General features: G+C 40.2%; 1 protein-coding gene across 2 annotated transcripts in view; it reads left to right on the plus strand.

The window, feature by feature from the left end:
* The window catches only part of ARFGEF2 (ARF guanine nucleotide exchange factor 2), a 629,301-nt gene extending 623,855 nt beyond the window's left edge, over positions 1–5,446 (plus strand). For both annotated transcript variants that reach the window (XM_085619427.1, XM_085619428.1), the window contains exon 39: positions 3,723–5,446. In XM_085619427.1, coding sequence (XP_085475553.1) covers positions 3,723–3,890 — 168 coding nt within the window. In that variant the 3' untranslated portion in view covers positions 3,891–5,446. The remainder of the gene's footprint in view (positions 1–3,722) is intronic.
* Positions 5,447–15,570: the final 10,124 nt, after the last annotated feature.

Below are 15,570 nucleotides of genomic sequence, written 5' to 3' on the forward strand. Positions count from 1 at the left end.
TGCCTATGTCTGTCCTGCACACCCACAGGTCTACTTGCAGTTCAGGGTAGGCCATTTGCATTTTCAGTTTGTCATGCTCCCCTTTGGCCTCACCACTTCCATTTTGGTATTCACTAAAGTGATGGCGGTGGATTCCTGTTCATGTTCGGTGGTCAGGGAACCCTAGTTTACCACTACCTTGACGACTGGCTTTGAAGTCAGACTCGCTACAGGCAGTCGTAGACCAGTTCCAAATGATGGGGAACCTCTTGGCGTTGTTGGGGTTGACTATCAACTTGCCGAAGTCACACTTGACTCACTGGAGCAGTCATGGGTATGGTGCAGTTTCGGGCCTTCCCTTATCCACAACACGTCCAGGATATTCTGGCTATGTTCCATTTGTTTCATCCTCAGTCATGGGTCTTGGTGTTTTTTCTTCCTGCTTGCCCGCTATGCCTGGTGGATTATGTGGGTTCAGCTGCAGAACCTGAAGTCCAGCACAGGGGTGCCTCTCTGATTCCATCCAGGTTTCCGAAGACACCTGCGGTGGTGTCTACTCTACCGCAGTTGGACCAGTGTCAGACTTCTCTCCCTGCCCCACCTAGAGCTCATGGTAATGACGCATGCATTGCTGCTGAGTTGAAGAGGGCATCTGGGAGAGATGGAGCTAAGAGGATTCTGTCATCCTTTTCAATCTGTTGGACCTATGGGCCATTTGCCTACCACTGTATGCCTTGCTACCATCCATCAGTGGGAGGCTGGTTCAAGATTTTATAGACAACATCACTGCCATAAGGCAACAAGTGGGGTTGGTGTGGTTCTGGGTCCTGTGCGAGGAGGCACTTCGCCGCCAGAGTTGGCTGGAGCTTCAAGGCATATCCCTGGTCGTGAATGAACTTGTGGGATCTTTGAACGCCAGGGTGGACAAACTCAGTCATTGGTGCACGGCAGATCATGAGTGGTGATTAATTCCAGAGGTCCCACTGGGAATCTTCCAGGAATGGGAAAACCCATGGCTAGATATGTTTGCCCCTGTGGAGAATTTGCAATGTCCAATTGTTTGTACACTGGATGTTCCCAGAAGTCTCTCTCTTGGATAAGCTTTCTGGATAGAGTGGATCACTAGATTTCTGTATGCCTTTCTACTGCTGCCTCTACTCCCCACATTTCTGAAGAAGATCAGGAATGACTCTGCCCAAATCATTCTACTAGCTCTGGATTGGGCAAGGAGAGTCTACTACGAGGAACGTCTGGCCATGAACATCTGTCCTCCGAACAAGTTATCCCTTCAGGAGGATCTCCTGTTAGAGCAGCAGGGTAGAGTCTTGCACTCAAACTTGTGTAGTCTGCACCTCCATGTGTGGAGATTGAGGTTATAGATGTCATACTTTTTGCCAGGCATTCTTCTAAAAAGTCAACTCACTCCAGGTTGTGCAACAAGATTGTGGTCAGGTGTGCACCCTAAACACGGTCTCTTTACAGGCACAATTGTCAGATTGCCTGTTTGTTTTATCACTGGCCTAGCAACTACTTTCACTGTTAAAGGTCATGTGTCAGTCCTTTTGGTCTTTTTGTGTTTGCTGGGCTAGCAGTCCCTTTTCAACTTACTGTTGTGATAAAATTTTTCTGAGGTTAAACATGTGTGTTTCCCTGTGAGCTTTTTGTAATGCCACAGTGGTACCTCAGTTTGGTTCTCCCTTTCGTCATGTGTGATCCCTTTGAACCAATGCGCAGCTGTCCACTACGTCTCCTGACTTTGAAGACTGTGTTCCAGGTCATAGTTACTTTGACTCATTGCGTGAGCGAACTCCAAGCGCTCTTGGTGCAGCTGCCTTATACCACATTTTTCCAGATAATGGTGTTAAGGACCAGAGCGGCCTTTTTACCAAAAGTAATGACTGTTCTTCATGTAAGCCGTCCATCACTCTCTAACCTTTACTTGTCCCACCTCACAAGTCGAAGGAGGAGTAGAAACTCCATCAGTTGGACCCCAGAAAAGCCTTCAGTTTCTACATCGATCACACCAAAGGCCTTTGGGTGGATGACCAGCTTTTTGTGGGGTTCTCAGGGGCTGAAACGGACTCTGTCAAGGTACATAGTATTAAAATCTGCTATGCACTGTCCAAGAAGCAGCCTCTAGAAAGACCATGGGGCTTTTCCAGGCCAAGGCTGCTACCACTGTGCGGCACGCCTGTGCTTGACTTCTCAGTGTCGTTGCAAATGTTCACGAAGCACTACTGCCTTAGCCATTCAGTCCTTCAGGACCTTCTGGTCTGAGACATTCCACAGACTCCCCACCTGGGCAGGTACTGCTCTGCTATCTAGTCTAAAGGTGAGGAATCTGCAGTTAGAAAAATCCATCAGAATAAACACTCTAATTTGCCTTCAGTAATGCTCTTTCTGGTCAATACCAAAGGTTCTTCACCACTCTCCCACCTCCCCATTCTGTGGAATGTACTCTTATCCCTCTAAAAAGGTCCCAGACTAGATATCTGTGCATTGATGCTTCTGAATATTGTTTGTCTCCACGTCTGAGGCCGTGGACAGAGTCAAAAAAGAAACTGAAGTCGACGTGAAGGGGTGGTGCTTATATGCAGATCCATCATCATTTCACTGCGCCACCTAACGGCAACTGGGAGCAAAGCTGTTTTTGCTGTCCGTCTCCAGTCTGGTGCCTGGGGATATTCTAAAGGTAAGGATCTGCAGTTAGGTGAAGTATCCACCAGAAAGAGCGTTACTGAAGCTAGTTTGTCGAGATGTCTACTGACAAGACCTTGGTAGGTGTCAACGGGTTATCAAGGTCCATATTGAAAATGGCAGTATCATCCACATAGGCTTCTAGACTTATGGTGGATCAAGTGCTTACTACAAAGGCCATCACTTGCAGTCTCATGAGATATCCAAGACAAGGCTCCACGGAAAGTATGTATTGAAAAGGTGTAGTGGATCCCTCTGCCTGGTACCTCAATTAGAATTGTGGGTGAATATTTGTCATGAGGTAAAATGTATTTGGCTATGGAGGGTCTGGACTCTTTTTATGAAGAATAGGTTGCCTTACATGATCTTCATCGCCTCAAATGTTTTGTATTACTATTGAAATATGTTTGGTTGTAGAGAAGGAAAGTAGAAGCAGTGACCTAAAAAGATAATCTGATCTCATGTATAAGAAGATAGCTTGTATTGAGAGAGTGAATTTATCTACTGCTTATACACCATCTGTAAATGGCCTTTCCACACCTTTTTTAGAGAAGTGTGTTGTTAACATTTGGAGAATGGGGGGCAACCCAGAGAAGAGAGAACATGGCATGTGGCGGAATATAAATGATTGTTGTTTAGGATTTATATCTGAATTTTCTTATGGTACTGGGTGTTCTGCTTCTTCCCATGTATGCAATTTGAGAAGGGCAGTACTTGGAATCCCATAAGAAATCATGAAACTCATTACATCTTTAAAAAAATAAACACATTTTTTACCTTTAGAATTTTTAAATGAAATACAAATTTGGAACCCCATAACGAATTAACAAATATTTTCAAAATCAAACCTTGTCTTGGTATAAATGTTTGCACCAATGGATTTCAGATGTGTAATATCAAAGTAGATCTATAATTTCTGAAAACATTAGTATGGCTCATGATTCGCACTGGAAAATTTAGTTTACGGGTAATTTCTCCAATATGACAAAGCCTGACAAAAAATTACTCCAATTTTTATGATAATAACTTTTCGTTTTTCTTTCCAGTTTATAGCACATGCTTCAAAGTATTACCCATACCTTTGTGAAATTATGCAGTTTGACCTGATTCCTGAGCTGCGAGTTGTCTTGCGGAAGTTCTTCCTACGCATAGGGGTGGTTTTCAAAATCTGGATGCCAGAGGAGAGGCTGCAGACGACTTTAGCATCTTCGTAGAAGATTATACCTTCCTCCTCCTGTTGACTCATGGAATTGTATATGAAGAATAGCTTTATGAAGGCTACAACTGATAAGGATAAAGAAAGAAATGAGAAAAATTGGCAGTGCTTTTCTCAAAGTGGAATACGTAGCCTTTTCAGGATGCCATGTTGCAATATATTGTATAAACCTGTACTCGAGCAAATGAAAAAGTTTATTATAATTTATTTAAATATAATATGTTAAAATATTTTATAAATCTGGTTAAGCTATCTCCATTCCCAATGCAGATGATTATTTAAGGCACAGCAGAACATATAGCAAGAGCTACTTCATTAAACATAAATGGTCCACTTGAAGCCAGGCCTTATGAAGATCTGATTCTTCAAGCTAGATATTTTTATTTATGTTTTTCGAAAGGTGGTTCTTGCATCCATTGAAATTGTCTGAGTATCCTTGGCTCGACGAATGCTATTAAGTCCAGCTTTACCCAAATAAATGATGACTTGCTTATCTCTTTGGTAATTATTACTCAGAGTTGGTTTCTTTTAAGGATAGTAATTCTGTTGTCTGGAGCAACTCTCAAGATCCCATTTGTAGGATTAGCCAAAGAGACCTTGTGAGCTATCCAAAGTAATCATTAAATACAACAGACACATGAAGAAAGAAAGAAATCTGTTTGGTAATATCATATGTTGTGGAGGTATTCGAAATGGATTTAGGCACTGCTTTCCAAATAACATAGTTTTCATTTAAAATTAATCAAATCACATTTCTAAAACCGGTATAAAATGATTTCCCCTTTAAAGCTTGTCTCTCCTCTGGTTCCTTCACGCAATTGCTTTTAAATTCTAAAACCTTTTGGAGTGGTACGTGAAAGATAGTGGGTGGGTGTTAAGTTCCCTTCAATTCTTGCAAGTTTGTATGCAGCATACAGTAGATCAAAAAAGTATGTCCTTTGATAAATTGTAGGTTACAGACTTGTATGCTCTGTTTTAATATTACAATGGGTAATCTTGAACATTTTGACCAATTAATTTGTAGTACTTTTAACTCTCATTTACCCTTCTTCACAAATGGTTTGATTTTTTTTCAGGTGTTTCCGTTGGTTAATATTACATAATTTAAATTTTCCAACACCATTCTTGAAGTCTTTAGTAAAATCCTAGAGGTAATGGAAGTGTATACTTGCTGTCCTGTATTGATGTGATTCAGAACCCTTGATTTAAGAAAGCCTTGCAGAATGACAAAAAACGTAGAATGTTTCGCTGGAGTAAATGAAGGAGGAGCTATGTATGGCTCTTTTGAGGAAGGCACGAATACACAACGTTTATAGGCACTGCATAGGTATTGTGGTTAAGGCAAAAAATTATGCAAAAACATTTTTGATTTAATAAAAAATGACTATTGATCATCATGAGGAAAATTAAACCCTGAGGTGTGTACAATACAGTGATCACTCAACATGGAAAATAAAACAAAAACAAACATTTGTGAAATTCCTGTTAAACCTAGTTCATTATCACTTCAAGTACAGCAATATCACATTAGTCCTTTTTTTTTTCAACAGAAAATCAAAGTATACCTAACTCTTTATATATTTGGTAGATACTACCAAGTTAAAAAAATTAAGTAGAGATGGTCAATATTAACCACTGGCCAAACCCCTCTAGATATTGCCGATTTGCAGTTAGCTAAAATAAAAAGTGAAATCCGCACTTTTCGAAAAGATGGTATATTTTTTTCTTTTTTTTTGATAGAAGTGTCCACAAAAATTGGCATTTAAGAACAAATTAGGCTGATCCGCCTTTTATTGGCTCTGCACTGCTGCTGAGCCAATAAATGGAGGGGAGTGACGTTAAGTTCCTTTATTGCCTGCCTGTTAACTGCTTGAAAATGCACAGGGTCTCGTTCCATGCTTACAGGATTGGTCCAGCTCCCAGCTTACCTCCCTGCTTCCACAAGCCACCACCATCCCCATTGCACTTTGTCTCATGGGCTCCACCATCACACATCAGCTCCTTGATTTCTCTACACCACTCCCTCTCCAGTGCTTCCTCTCCCCCTTGACTTGTGGCCAAAACCCTTCTTCCCCACAACTCCATCCCCAGAATACTCATCTTGTCCCTCTTCCTCTCCATACCCACTCAACCAGCCCTCATGTCACCTGTGCCTCCCTGCCCAGTGCACTTTTGGAGTGGAGGTTGTTGTATGCCAAAGAGAGCTGAGTTTTCACATTTAAATCTGCACTCTCTGGTATCAGACACCCTCTAGTTCCGAGGTGTGGTATTGCTGGATACTCTACCAATTCACAGAGTTTCCTGCAGTGACACCATTATTTTCATTATTTTTGTGACAGGCGCATTTTCTGCCTGCTGCAAAAATACAACTAATTTGGGGGTTTGGGACATCAGATTTTGGAAGGGTGGTTTTGCTGCGAAATGGCCCCAGGCCAATTTAGTGATGCATATGTGTAACGTATAAAAATTCTATAAATATTTTGACTGTTTGCAAAATATAAACTAAGAAAAAGTGTAGAAATTACTGTTAAATACTCGTATAATGGTTATAAGTATTTCTCTATTCCCTTATTAACCTCTACATTACTTTATGAAATATGAATTTGTAGGAAAAATAAACCTGCCTACTCAGCAAGGTTTGTTCTAGCCTGTTTGAACTAACAAGCTTTCTGTACCATCTCATTCAAACACAGATTTTATTTTAAATGTGGAGGGAATAAAACTTTCTCAAAGTTAACTTCCTAATCTTTCAAAAATTAGTGGAACCATGTCAGAGATTACTTGTTTTACCTAGTGGAAATTGAGTAAAGTGGGAGGTGCTGTCAGTATTGATGCCCAAGAGTAGAAGAGTGTTTTGAATGGTCATAGCATACACTACAGGGAAATTTATTTACTACCAGCCCAGTATTACATTTGAAGCTTTTGTTACAGGAGTGTCATCTTGATCATCACAGCTGTTGCCATGTGTACATATTTATACAATTTCGTGACTATCTGACTTGGGAAGTAGTTAATTTGCTTAGCACATTATAAAAAAATGTGTACTTGTGTGCATCTTTTAAATAATCTGCAAACATGCAATACAGCTGTATGTTCTATATACCAAATACTGATCATCACTGTTGCTGTATACATTGTGTTACATGGGTGATGGAGGCACACAATGAATGCATTACATCCACTCGAGAAGTTTCTTTTTTTTTTACTTGTACATCTGCAGACTAAAGGGTTGTATTGGAAAAATGTATTTATATTGAACCTGATTTAAAAGTAGAAAATGGAAACATAGCAGGTTCGTCTCTCTTGTGTACTGCTGCATTAATCGTGTTGATACAAATGAAATAATTGAACAAAAAGAAAATATTATATTTCAGGTTTCAGTGTGAAAAGTTAACACACATGATTGTGTGCATATTTTTCCTTATCAGTCTATTTTGCACATCTGTCTTAAAATGTAAAGTGTAAGATAGTGTTATGTAACCAAGTCATTGTTTAAAACAATCATTTTCATCAAATTGATACACTAGCTAGAGCTCCACAAACCTGAACTTTTTAAGGGTACATTTCCAAGGCAATCTGTTGATATTGAGTAGGTTTTTCAAATACATTCAAATGATCAAATCATACATTTGACCAAATAATGCCCTTAGTATAAATTGTGCTATTTTGCCCAGCAAACACTTTAGCAGAAGGTATTACTAATTACTAATTCAACCTCAAGCAAATTAATTCTTAATTTCATATAATATGTGGTATATAACATTATCTAATTTTAGCTGAATTAAATAATTTGTTTCTCATCTACTTTTTTGGAGGTGCAGTTAACTTATGCAATGCAAAACATTTCGAACAGTCCCAAGAAATAAATCCATGCAATTTTAAATTAATTCTGCATACCCCCCACTTTGATACTTAATGCATTATGGCCTCCAATGCTAAAAATACTTTATGGCCTCACTATACTTAAACCACAACAATTCACATTTCTCTGCCTATGAAAAAAGCATTTATTACTATAAGGTTGTATGGCTCAATGGCTGAATATTATTGCTAAAAGAAACATTTTGATTAACTAAACCTCACACCTTTTCACAAGCCCTTTAAGATGGCCAGGCTGTATTATGCGCTTTATAAGCTATAGTATTCACTAGCACTCTCAAACTTGTTAAATCAAGTTTATTTCTTTCTACAAACTAACAGTGGAACATGATTCTAAAAGGCAGAATGCAATGTTATCCCTCTGCATTTGTCGAATACTCCTGTATATATTTTTTCTTAACACAAGATTATGTTTAAAAAGTTTGTTTTTTTACAAACAAGTTCATCAGCAATTTGAAAATTAGAACACTAGTCATATTTTGTAAATGTCACTTGGTGCCTAAGAAAACTGGCAGTTTGGATATTAAACATCTCAAATTGTATTTAGTTTATACTTAAATAAAATATGTCAACACTAATGTGGTTAAATTGTAAACTTTTTAAAATGTACATACTGTCGCTCATTTTGGCATTACTGAACACTAGGACCTCTGAAACCCCTGGCATCGGTATTATGTACACATTCTTTTTAAATAAAATAAATTTATTTAAAGTGTTGTTCCTTCTGTTTATATTCCATTCGTTTTTAAATTGATTTAGGTTTTCCCGGTTAAAGTATTTGATCAGCTAATAGTAATGTGACACATTGTTCTACTTAAATCACATTTTGAGCATGGGTAAGATTTAGAGCAAAGATTTATTTTTCATTTCATGAAAATAAAACTTTTTATTTTTTAGTTGATGCACAGCTTGAAAGAACATTTGTTTAAAACATAATACAAACAAAATTAGGATCTGATGTCAAAACTCCCTTCTGTCACAAAACTCCTTTGCCTTTTTAATATTTTCCTGCTAATAAATAACTCATATATGGGGTCTGTGGTATGGAACAATGAGAAATTGCTTTTCAGAGTGTTTCAAGTCAAAATATGTGTGTTTATGGTATGGCTCAGAACATAATATTGTATCAAATAAAAGAACAGCATGACAGATAATTTCTTTATCATATCATCAGGAATATGGGACTTTGTATATTAAATATGTCAGGTCCATCCACCTTTTCATTTTCTACAATTATCCTTTACATTTACAATTTAACAAGACATATTAAAATACAAATAAATGCTGAACAAATTAACTTGGCAATTCAGCATCAATCAACAAGTGACGTGAGTCCATACACTTATTCCTCTCAAAACATTGCAAAGCAGCTCCTTCTCAAAATAATTTTTTTTTTTTTTACATGAACAGTCCATGTTGGTTTAAATGTTAATGCTTAAGGCAAAGGGAGAATGAAGAAATCTTGCTAGGCTAAACATTGGATAAGCTGTCTTATTTAGCAGGTCTCCTATGGATAGACCATTTTCCTGGCGCTTCTGCAGTGTTTACTTTAGCTCTACATGAGGTCCTGATGCAGGAGAAGAGATTTTAATGATTGCTCCAAGAAATCATTTTCAAAAGGGTATCACAGTAATCTTTAGTAAATTAAGAGTGGGCTTCCATGTTGCAATTCTGGAATATGAACAAATGTTTGCCCTAACCACTTCAAAACAATTGGCTCCATGTGGAATATTACACCGGGGCTACAACCTTGGTGGTCCAGCCTTTCAGACAATCCATTGCAATTTGGATAGGTTTAACCTTTTAAAATCTGTATATGTTCTGTAGTTCATAGCAGTCACTGTCTTTCTCTCCGTAAGTAGAGAACAGTGCCAGCGCAGCCAAAAAATTATATCTACACAAGACTTCTCCATGCATGTAGAACTCAGATAGTCACCCTTTTTTATGCAAAAAGCAGTCTTTGGTTTCTGTTTTTCTAATGTTTAGTTTAAAATGTCAGCCTTTTTCTTAAATACTCTGAGGCTTGAACTGATGTTAAATTTGTTAGGGGTACCTCCATCGAAGTGAGAATCAATTGATCTCATCCACCACAGTGTAAGGGGGCATGATGGTGAAGCACTCTGGAGTACCAGAACAGAACATTAGTCCAAAGTCGCGTGGTTTTGAATTCTCCAACCCTAGGTTAATAGGTTTCTAATTAGGGTTTGACAATTGTGTTTGTGGAGGAGGGGGAAATAGAAAAGTCCTCTCTCTGACTCACTCCAAATGAATAAAGTCTAAGGTTCGAAGTAATAATTCCGTTTTTGCAGGATATATTCCAAGTTCTTGATCTTCATCATTAACATTCTACTTTCCAGTGTACAACCTAAACGCTATAATCATTGTAAAATACATTGTATTTGAGTTGCATTCTAGGAACACAATTTGAATGGTGCTTATGACTTATGCATACGTATCACTGGCAGTAAAATTAAGTCCAGATTAAGAGATGCCTCTATTTCCCAGATCTGCATAATTTATGAAACAGTATTTTTCGCGTGAAATTCCATAAACTTGAATCTGATTTGTGCAAAAATGGCACATTTATTCATCCAAACAAAATTTTCATGTTGAGAAATGAGGGGGATAAAAAAATTGCACAAATTCGATCCTCAAGTCATCCTGCTGTTACATACAGCATTTGTACTTAAGACTATTTTTTCAAAGTTATTGTAACTATCTGCAATATTTTGCCACTTTTAAAATGTAATTTATTGTTAATTTAGTAAAGAGTTTTACAGTTTTGGTCTCCGAGAAAACAATCGCAATGTTCTGAATTGGTATTTAAATAGAATAAAAAATTAGAGTACGAGGTACATACACATGCATTTTTCTTTAATTTGAAAAACCTTCTATTCATGTTTCTCATCTCAGTGTCAATGTGCAAAATGTATGTTATATTTAAAATATCTGTATTTTTTTGTCTATATGTTGTAGTATACTTTAAAAAAGGTTTATCACTGATTTAATGAACAGCATTCCTTGCCCGCTGGATGTAAACATTTTCAATGAACGAACAGAGTAATTATATAATATGAAAGGTTATGTAAAGTTTTCTATGTAAAATATTATGTAAAATACTGTTAAGATATTATATGCTTTAATCGGAAGGTAAATCAATAAAGTTTTAAAAGTGAATGTCTTAATAGTGTAATTTATCTACTCAAACGTTTTCTGTATGTTTGCAGGATTATTCTAATGGATTATTACCCTTGCAGATTATTTATTTTTTCATTAGCTCACCCACCAGGTTGAGAGATCTTTGGATGCTTCATGCCCCATAAGGTATGAATGATGCTTAGTCTACCTTGCCTATTATGCACCTTTCTGCACCATAGACATGGCTTGAAAAATCCCTTTGCGAGCCAGATTTAATTAGGATGAGCTATTTTTAGGTCCTACTCGCACTTTCTGGCAAGTAGGACAGAAGACTGACTTTTGACCTCTGTCTCTGAAAACAGAGCAAATGTGACAAGATAGCAAGATTTAAAGGCGTCTTTATTGCTCACAAAGTTAATAAGCAATAAAAATGCCTTTAAATCTTGTTAACTTGTCACATTTGTTCACAGTGGTCAAGTGCACTACAGTTAGGTCGAGTAAATTTTTGAAGTTACTAGACCTGCAGGACTAGTAAGAATGTTTTGATTTTTCGAGCCCTGGTAGATTTGGGTACTCTGAAATACGCAAGATCTAAATTGTCTAGAATTTGGATTGCTAGTTTACTTTTGTTTCTTACTGTTATTGTGCTGAAAATTAGTGGAAGGTCTTTGGGGTTTGTAGGGAGCTGACTCAGTATATACTTTACCAAAAAGAGGAATAGTAAATATTGTACACACTTATGCGAGACAGGAACACACACTTAATGACTAACTACAGACCAGTGTTTTGCAAAAATATTACTTTAGTTACTTTTATTTTAGGAACCATTTTGAACTCAGTTACAGACAGGTAATACTTTTCAAAAAGGCAGTAGGAATACTTTTATGGTCTTGGAAGTAATTTGGTATTGTCAATTCGAAACAGTAATATTTAGTACTGGTACAAGACAGACAGTTGCAGGTAATCAACAAAGTGCAATGCAATCCTAAGGAAGGAAAACAGTGCTATGCCTCAGCGGGTAAGTCCACGACTTATGTTCCCAGTCTTCGGGACTTAGTCAAACCCAGAGCAAGGGTCAGTTTGAACTGGGCAATGCACCACGATCAGCACTGGGGCGGCCAGGTGCAGAGTTCAATATCTACACCCCAGTGGTCGATACCGGCAATGGTGTTCCGCTCTCGTGGTCTGCAGAGAGCAATGGGGGTGATAAGGAATCACTAGGCCGCCAACGCCTGGACTGTCGTGGTCGTCAGTGAGTCACTGTAGGTTAAAGGTAGGCCCACCAGCCCAGCAGTCGCAGTCATGGGGATGGAGTTGCGCAGGAGATGGAGGAGTTCCTCCGAGGTTGGGCCGTCTCAGAGAGGCTGCGGTCGAGCAAGAGGTGGCCGACAGGGCCACTTGAACGAGGGTACAGGCTCTCAAGAACAGAGCTGTGAGCAGCTTGGGTTGTTTGGGCCGATAGGATCCCTCTAGGTCGTGGAGGTTCTCCAGCTGCAGTGCTTTTTTCTGGCACGGCAGAGTCCCGTCGGTACAAGTGTTGCTCCTCTACCGCTGCGGTCTTGTGGTGTTTTGTGCAGTTGTGAGTCGCGTCGCCACGAGTGTCGGTCCTCAATTACTGTGGTTCTTGTACAGGCGGACGCCGGGGACTAGAGCCTCTAAAGGGAGCTTCTTGGAGATTGGGTGAAGGCTGGAAGGTCTCCAGGTTCATTGGAGGCCTAGCAAGGCTTCTAGAAGGACCGCAGATCCAGTTGTCGGACCGACTTCTGGTGGCAGGGTTCTTACTGGGTTCTGTATGCAACGGTTCAGTTCCTGGTCCGGCAGCAGTCTTCTTCCTTCTTCTTTGTTCCGTCGAATCTGAGGAACAAGGTACAGGGGAGCCCTTAAATACTAAGTTTAAGTGTGTCTTATGGAGGTCAGGGCAGTAGCCAATGGCTATTGTTCCCTAGGGTGACTACACCCTTTGGGGAGAGGGGCACATCCCTGTGCCTATTGGGCCTAGTTCTCCAATTCAAGATGTAGAATTTCTAAGAACAGGTTCACCTCCACTCTTGGCTACCCTAGTGGTGTGCCAGGCTGAGGCTGACTCCTACTCTGCTTACTGATTTTCCCACCCGCCCTGCTGCCAAAAGTGGTACCTGGACAGGGGAGTGAGCATTTCCATTAGTTGGAGCTGCCCAAATCAGCACATCACAAGGTAAGAGCCTTTGAGGCTCACTGCCAAGTGTTGTTGTTCCTGCTATGGGGAGGTGCTACTCAGAGCAGGCTTTGTTCCTGACCTCCGAGAGCACAAAAGCTCTTACCCCATGAGGTCAGAAACCTGTCTGGTAGTGGCTAGCGGGGACCAGTCAGCCAATACACTGAAGTTGGTCGTTTTTCAGGGGGCATCTCTAGGATGTCCTCTGAGTGCATTTTATAACTAATGTGAGCTTATTATGCTGAGAAGTTTGGTTCCCAGTTTTCAGTAAAGTTATCATGGAGCTGTGGAGTTCGTAACGGCAACTTCCTAGCCCGTGTACTCAAAATAGTTTCATTGCACTTACAATGTCTGTGAATGACACAGACACTGTAGGGGCATATTGCTCATTCATTTATGCCCTCATCTGTGGTACGGTGCACCCCGCCTTAGGGCTGTAAGGCCTGCCAGAGGGGTGACATACCCATGCCACAGGCAGTGTTGGTAGTCATGGCGCACAGGGATGTGTATAAATAAACTCTGCAAGCATGCACTCAATGTTTTACATGTTAAACAATTTTTACAGGTTTTTGTGCGCTACTCTGTAAGAGAGCCTGCCCGACTCCGTTAATTGTAGTCTGAGTGGACCAGGAGGCCGTACATTCCTGGAAACAGAGTGCTCAGCACTTATTGCCCGTAGGCTAAAGATATCCCAGTTCTTAATTTTCAACAAATTATCAATGAACTTCTCATCAAGGTTCCAACACAGACTTTTATATATTCCTGTGAGTGTATTATACTCATGAACCACAAATGAAAACAATTCATATGAAAACAAATAATTCTTGTCTGTTTTCAGTTTATCCCAATTCATTTTGGGTGTCTATCACCCTTCTTCAGGGTACAAATACAAAGATCTGAAATGCAAATGCTGCGAATAAGCCTATTCAAGGAATTCACGTTTCAGACACTTACAAGAATATATAAAGGTTTGTGTTGGAACCTTGATGAAAAGTTAAGTGATTATTAATTTGTGGGGCTGGTTAGCAGGGACCCAGCACACACTTGGTCAAGTTGGTATCAGGTGTCAGGCAAAACGTTACGGGCAACCATGCAAAAAGGTGCACTTTCCTACACAACCTCCACCCCAAACGAAAGAGGATGAGACTAACCTTTCTCAAGAAAGTCTTCATTGTCTAAGTGGAAGAACGTGGAAAGTCTATCTGCATTGGCATGGGCAGTCCCAGGTCTGTGTTCCACTGTAAAGTCCATTCCCTGTAAGTAGATTTACCACCTGAACAGTTTGGAAATTTCACCTTTCGTTCGCATTAGCCATCTTAAAGGTCTGTGGTCAGATTGGATTAGGAAGTGATTCCCAAACAGGTAGGGTCTCAGCTTCTTCAGGTACCAAACCACAGCAAAGGCCTCCCTCTCAATGGCACACCAATGCTGTTCCCTGGGGAGTGGCCTCCTGCTTATAAAGGCATTAGGTTGGTCCTGGCCATCATCATTGGTCTGGGATAGGACCACTCCTACCCCAAGCTCAGAGGTATCAGTCTTCACAATGAACTGCTTGGAGTAGTCTGCACATTGGCTCTTTCAGGGTTGTCAAAAGCCTTTCAACAACGAACTGTCCAGTTCACTTCCTTTGGCATTTTCTTGGAGGTATGTTCTGTGAGGGGTTTCGCACCGGGACACTTCCGAGTAGCCGCGCACGCTATAAATGCTGGTTAACATAACATAACAATGGGTCCATACTCCTTCACAAAGCTCATGTAATACCCAGTCAAGCCAAGGAATGCCCGTACTTGGGTCTGGGTTGATGGAGCCTCCCAGTCCAGAATTGTCTCGATATTGGATTGCAAAGGTTGCACTTGATCTCCACCTACAAGGTGGCATAAGTATACAACAGTTCCCTGCCATATCTGGCACTTGGATGTCTTGATAGTTAGGCCTGCAGATAACAGGGCCTTCCCCAGGTAGACCAGGTGATCCTGCCAGGAGGAACTAAAGACCGCAATATCATCAGGATATGCTGCACTAAAGGTCTCCAACTCCACACGGACTTGAGTCACCAACCTCTGGAAGATGGGAGGGGCATTGTCTAAACCAAAGAGCATAACAGTAAACTGATCATGTCCATCAGGTGTGGAGAATGCTGTTTTCTCTTTAACTCTGGTGGCCATGCCAATCTGCCAGTATCCTGGAGTCAAGTCAAAGGTGCTGAGAAATGTGACTGCCCCTAGTCTATCAATAAGCTCATCAGCCCTGGGTATAGAGTGAGCATATGTATTAGTTACAGCACTGAGTCCTCTGTAGCCACACATAACCTCATCTCTCTTTTTACACCCTGCGGGTGAGGTTTGAAGACTAAGACCACTGGGCTGTCCCAGGGACTTTCAGAGGGCTCAATAACCTCCAACTCCAGCATCTTGCTTACTTCAGGTTTGATGCTCTCCCTAACTTGGTCAGACTGCCAATAGATCTT

The sequence above is a fragment of the Triturus cristatus genome, chromosome 7 (genome assembly GCF_964204655.1).
Source record: "Triturus cristatus chromosome 7, aTriCri1.1, whole genome shotgun sequence".
Taxonomy (NCBI): domain Eukaryota; kingdom Metazoa; phylum Chordata; class Amphibia; order Caudata; family Salamandridae; genus Triturus; species Triturus cristatus.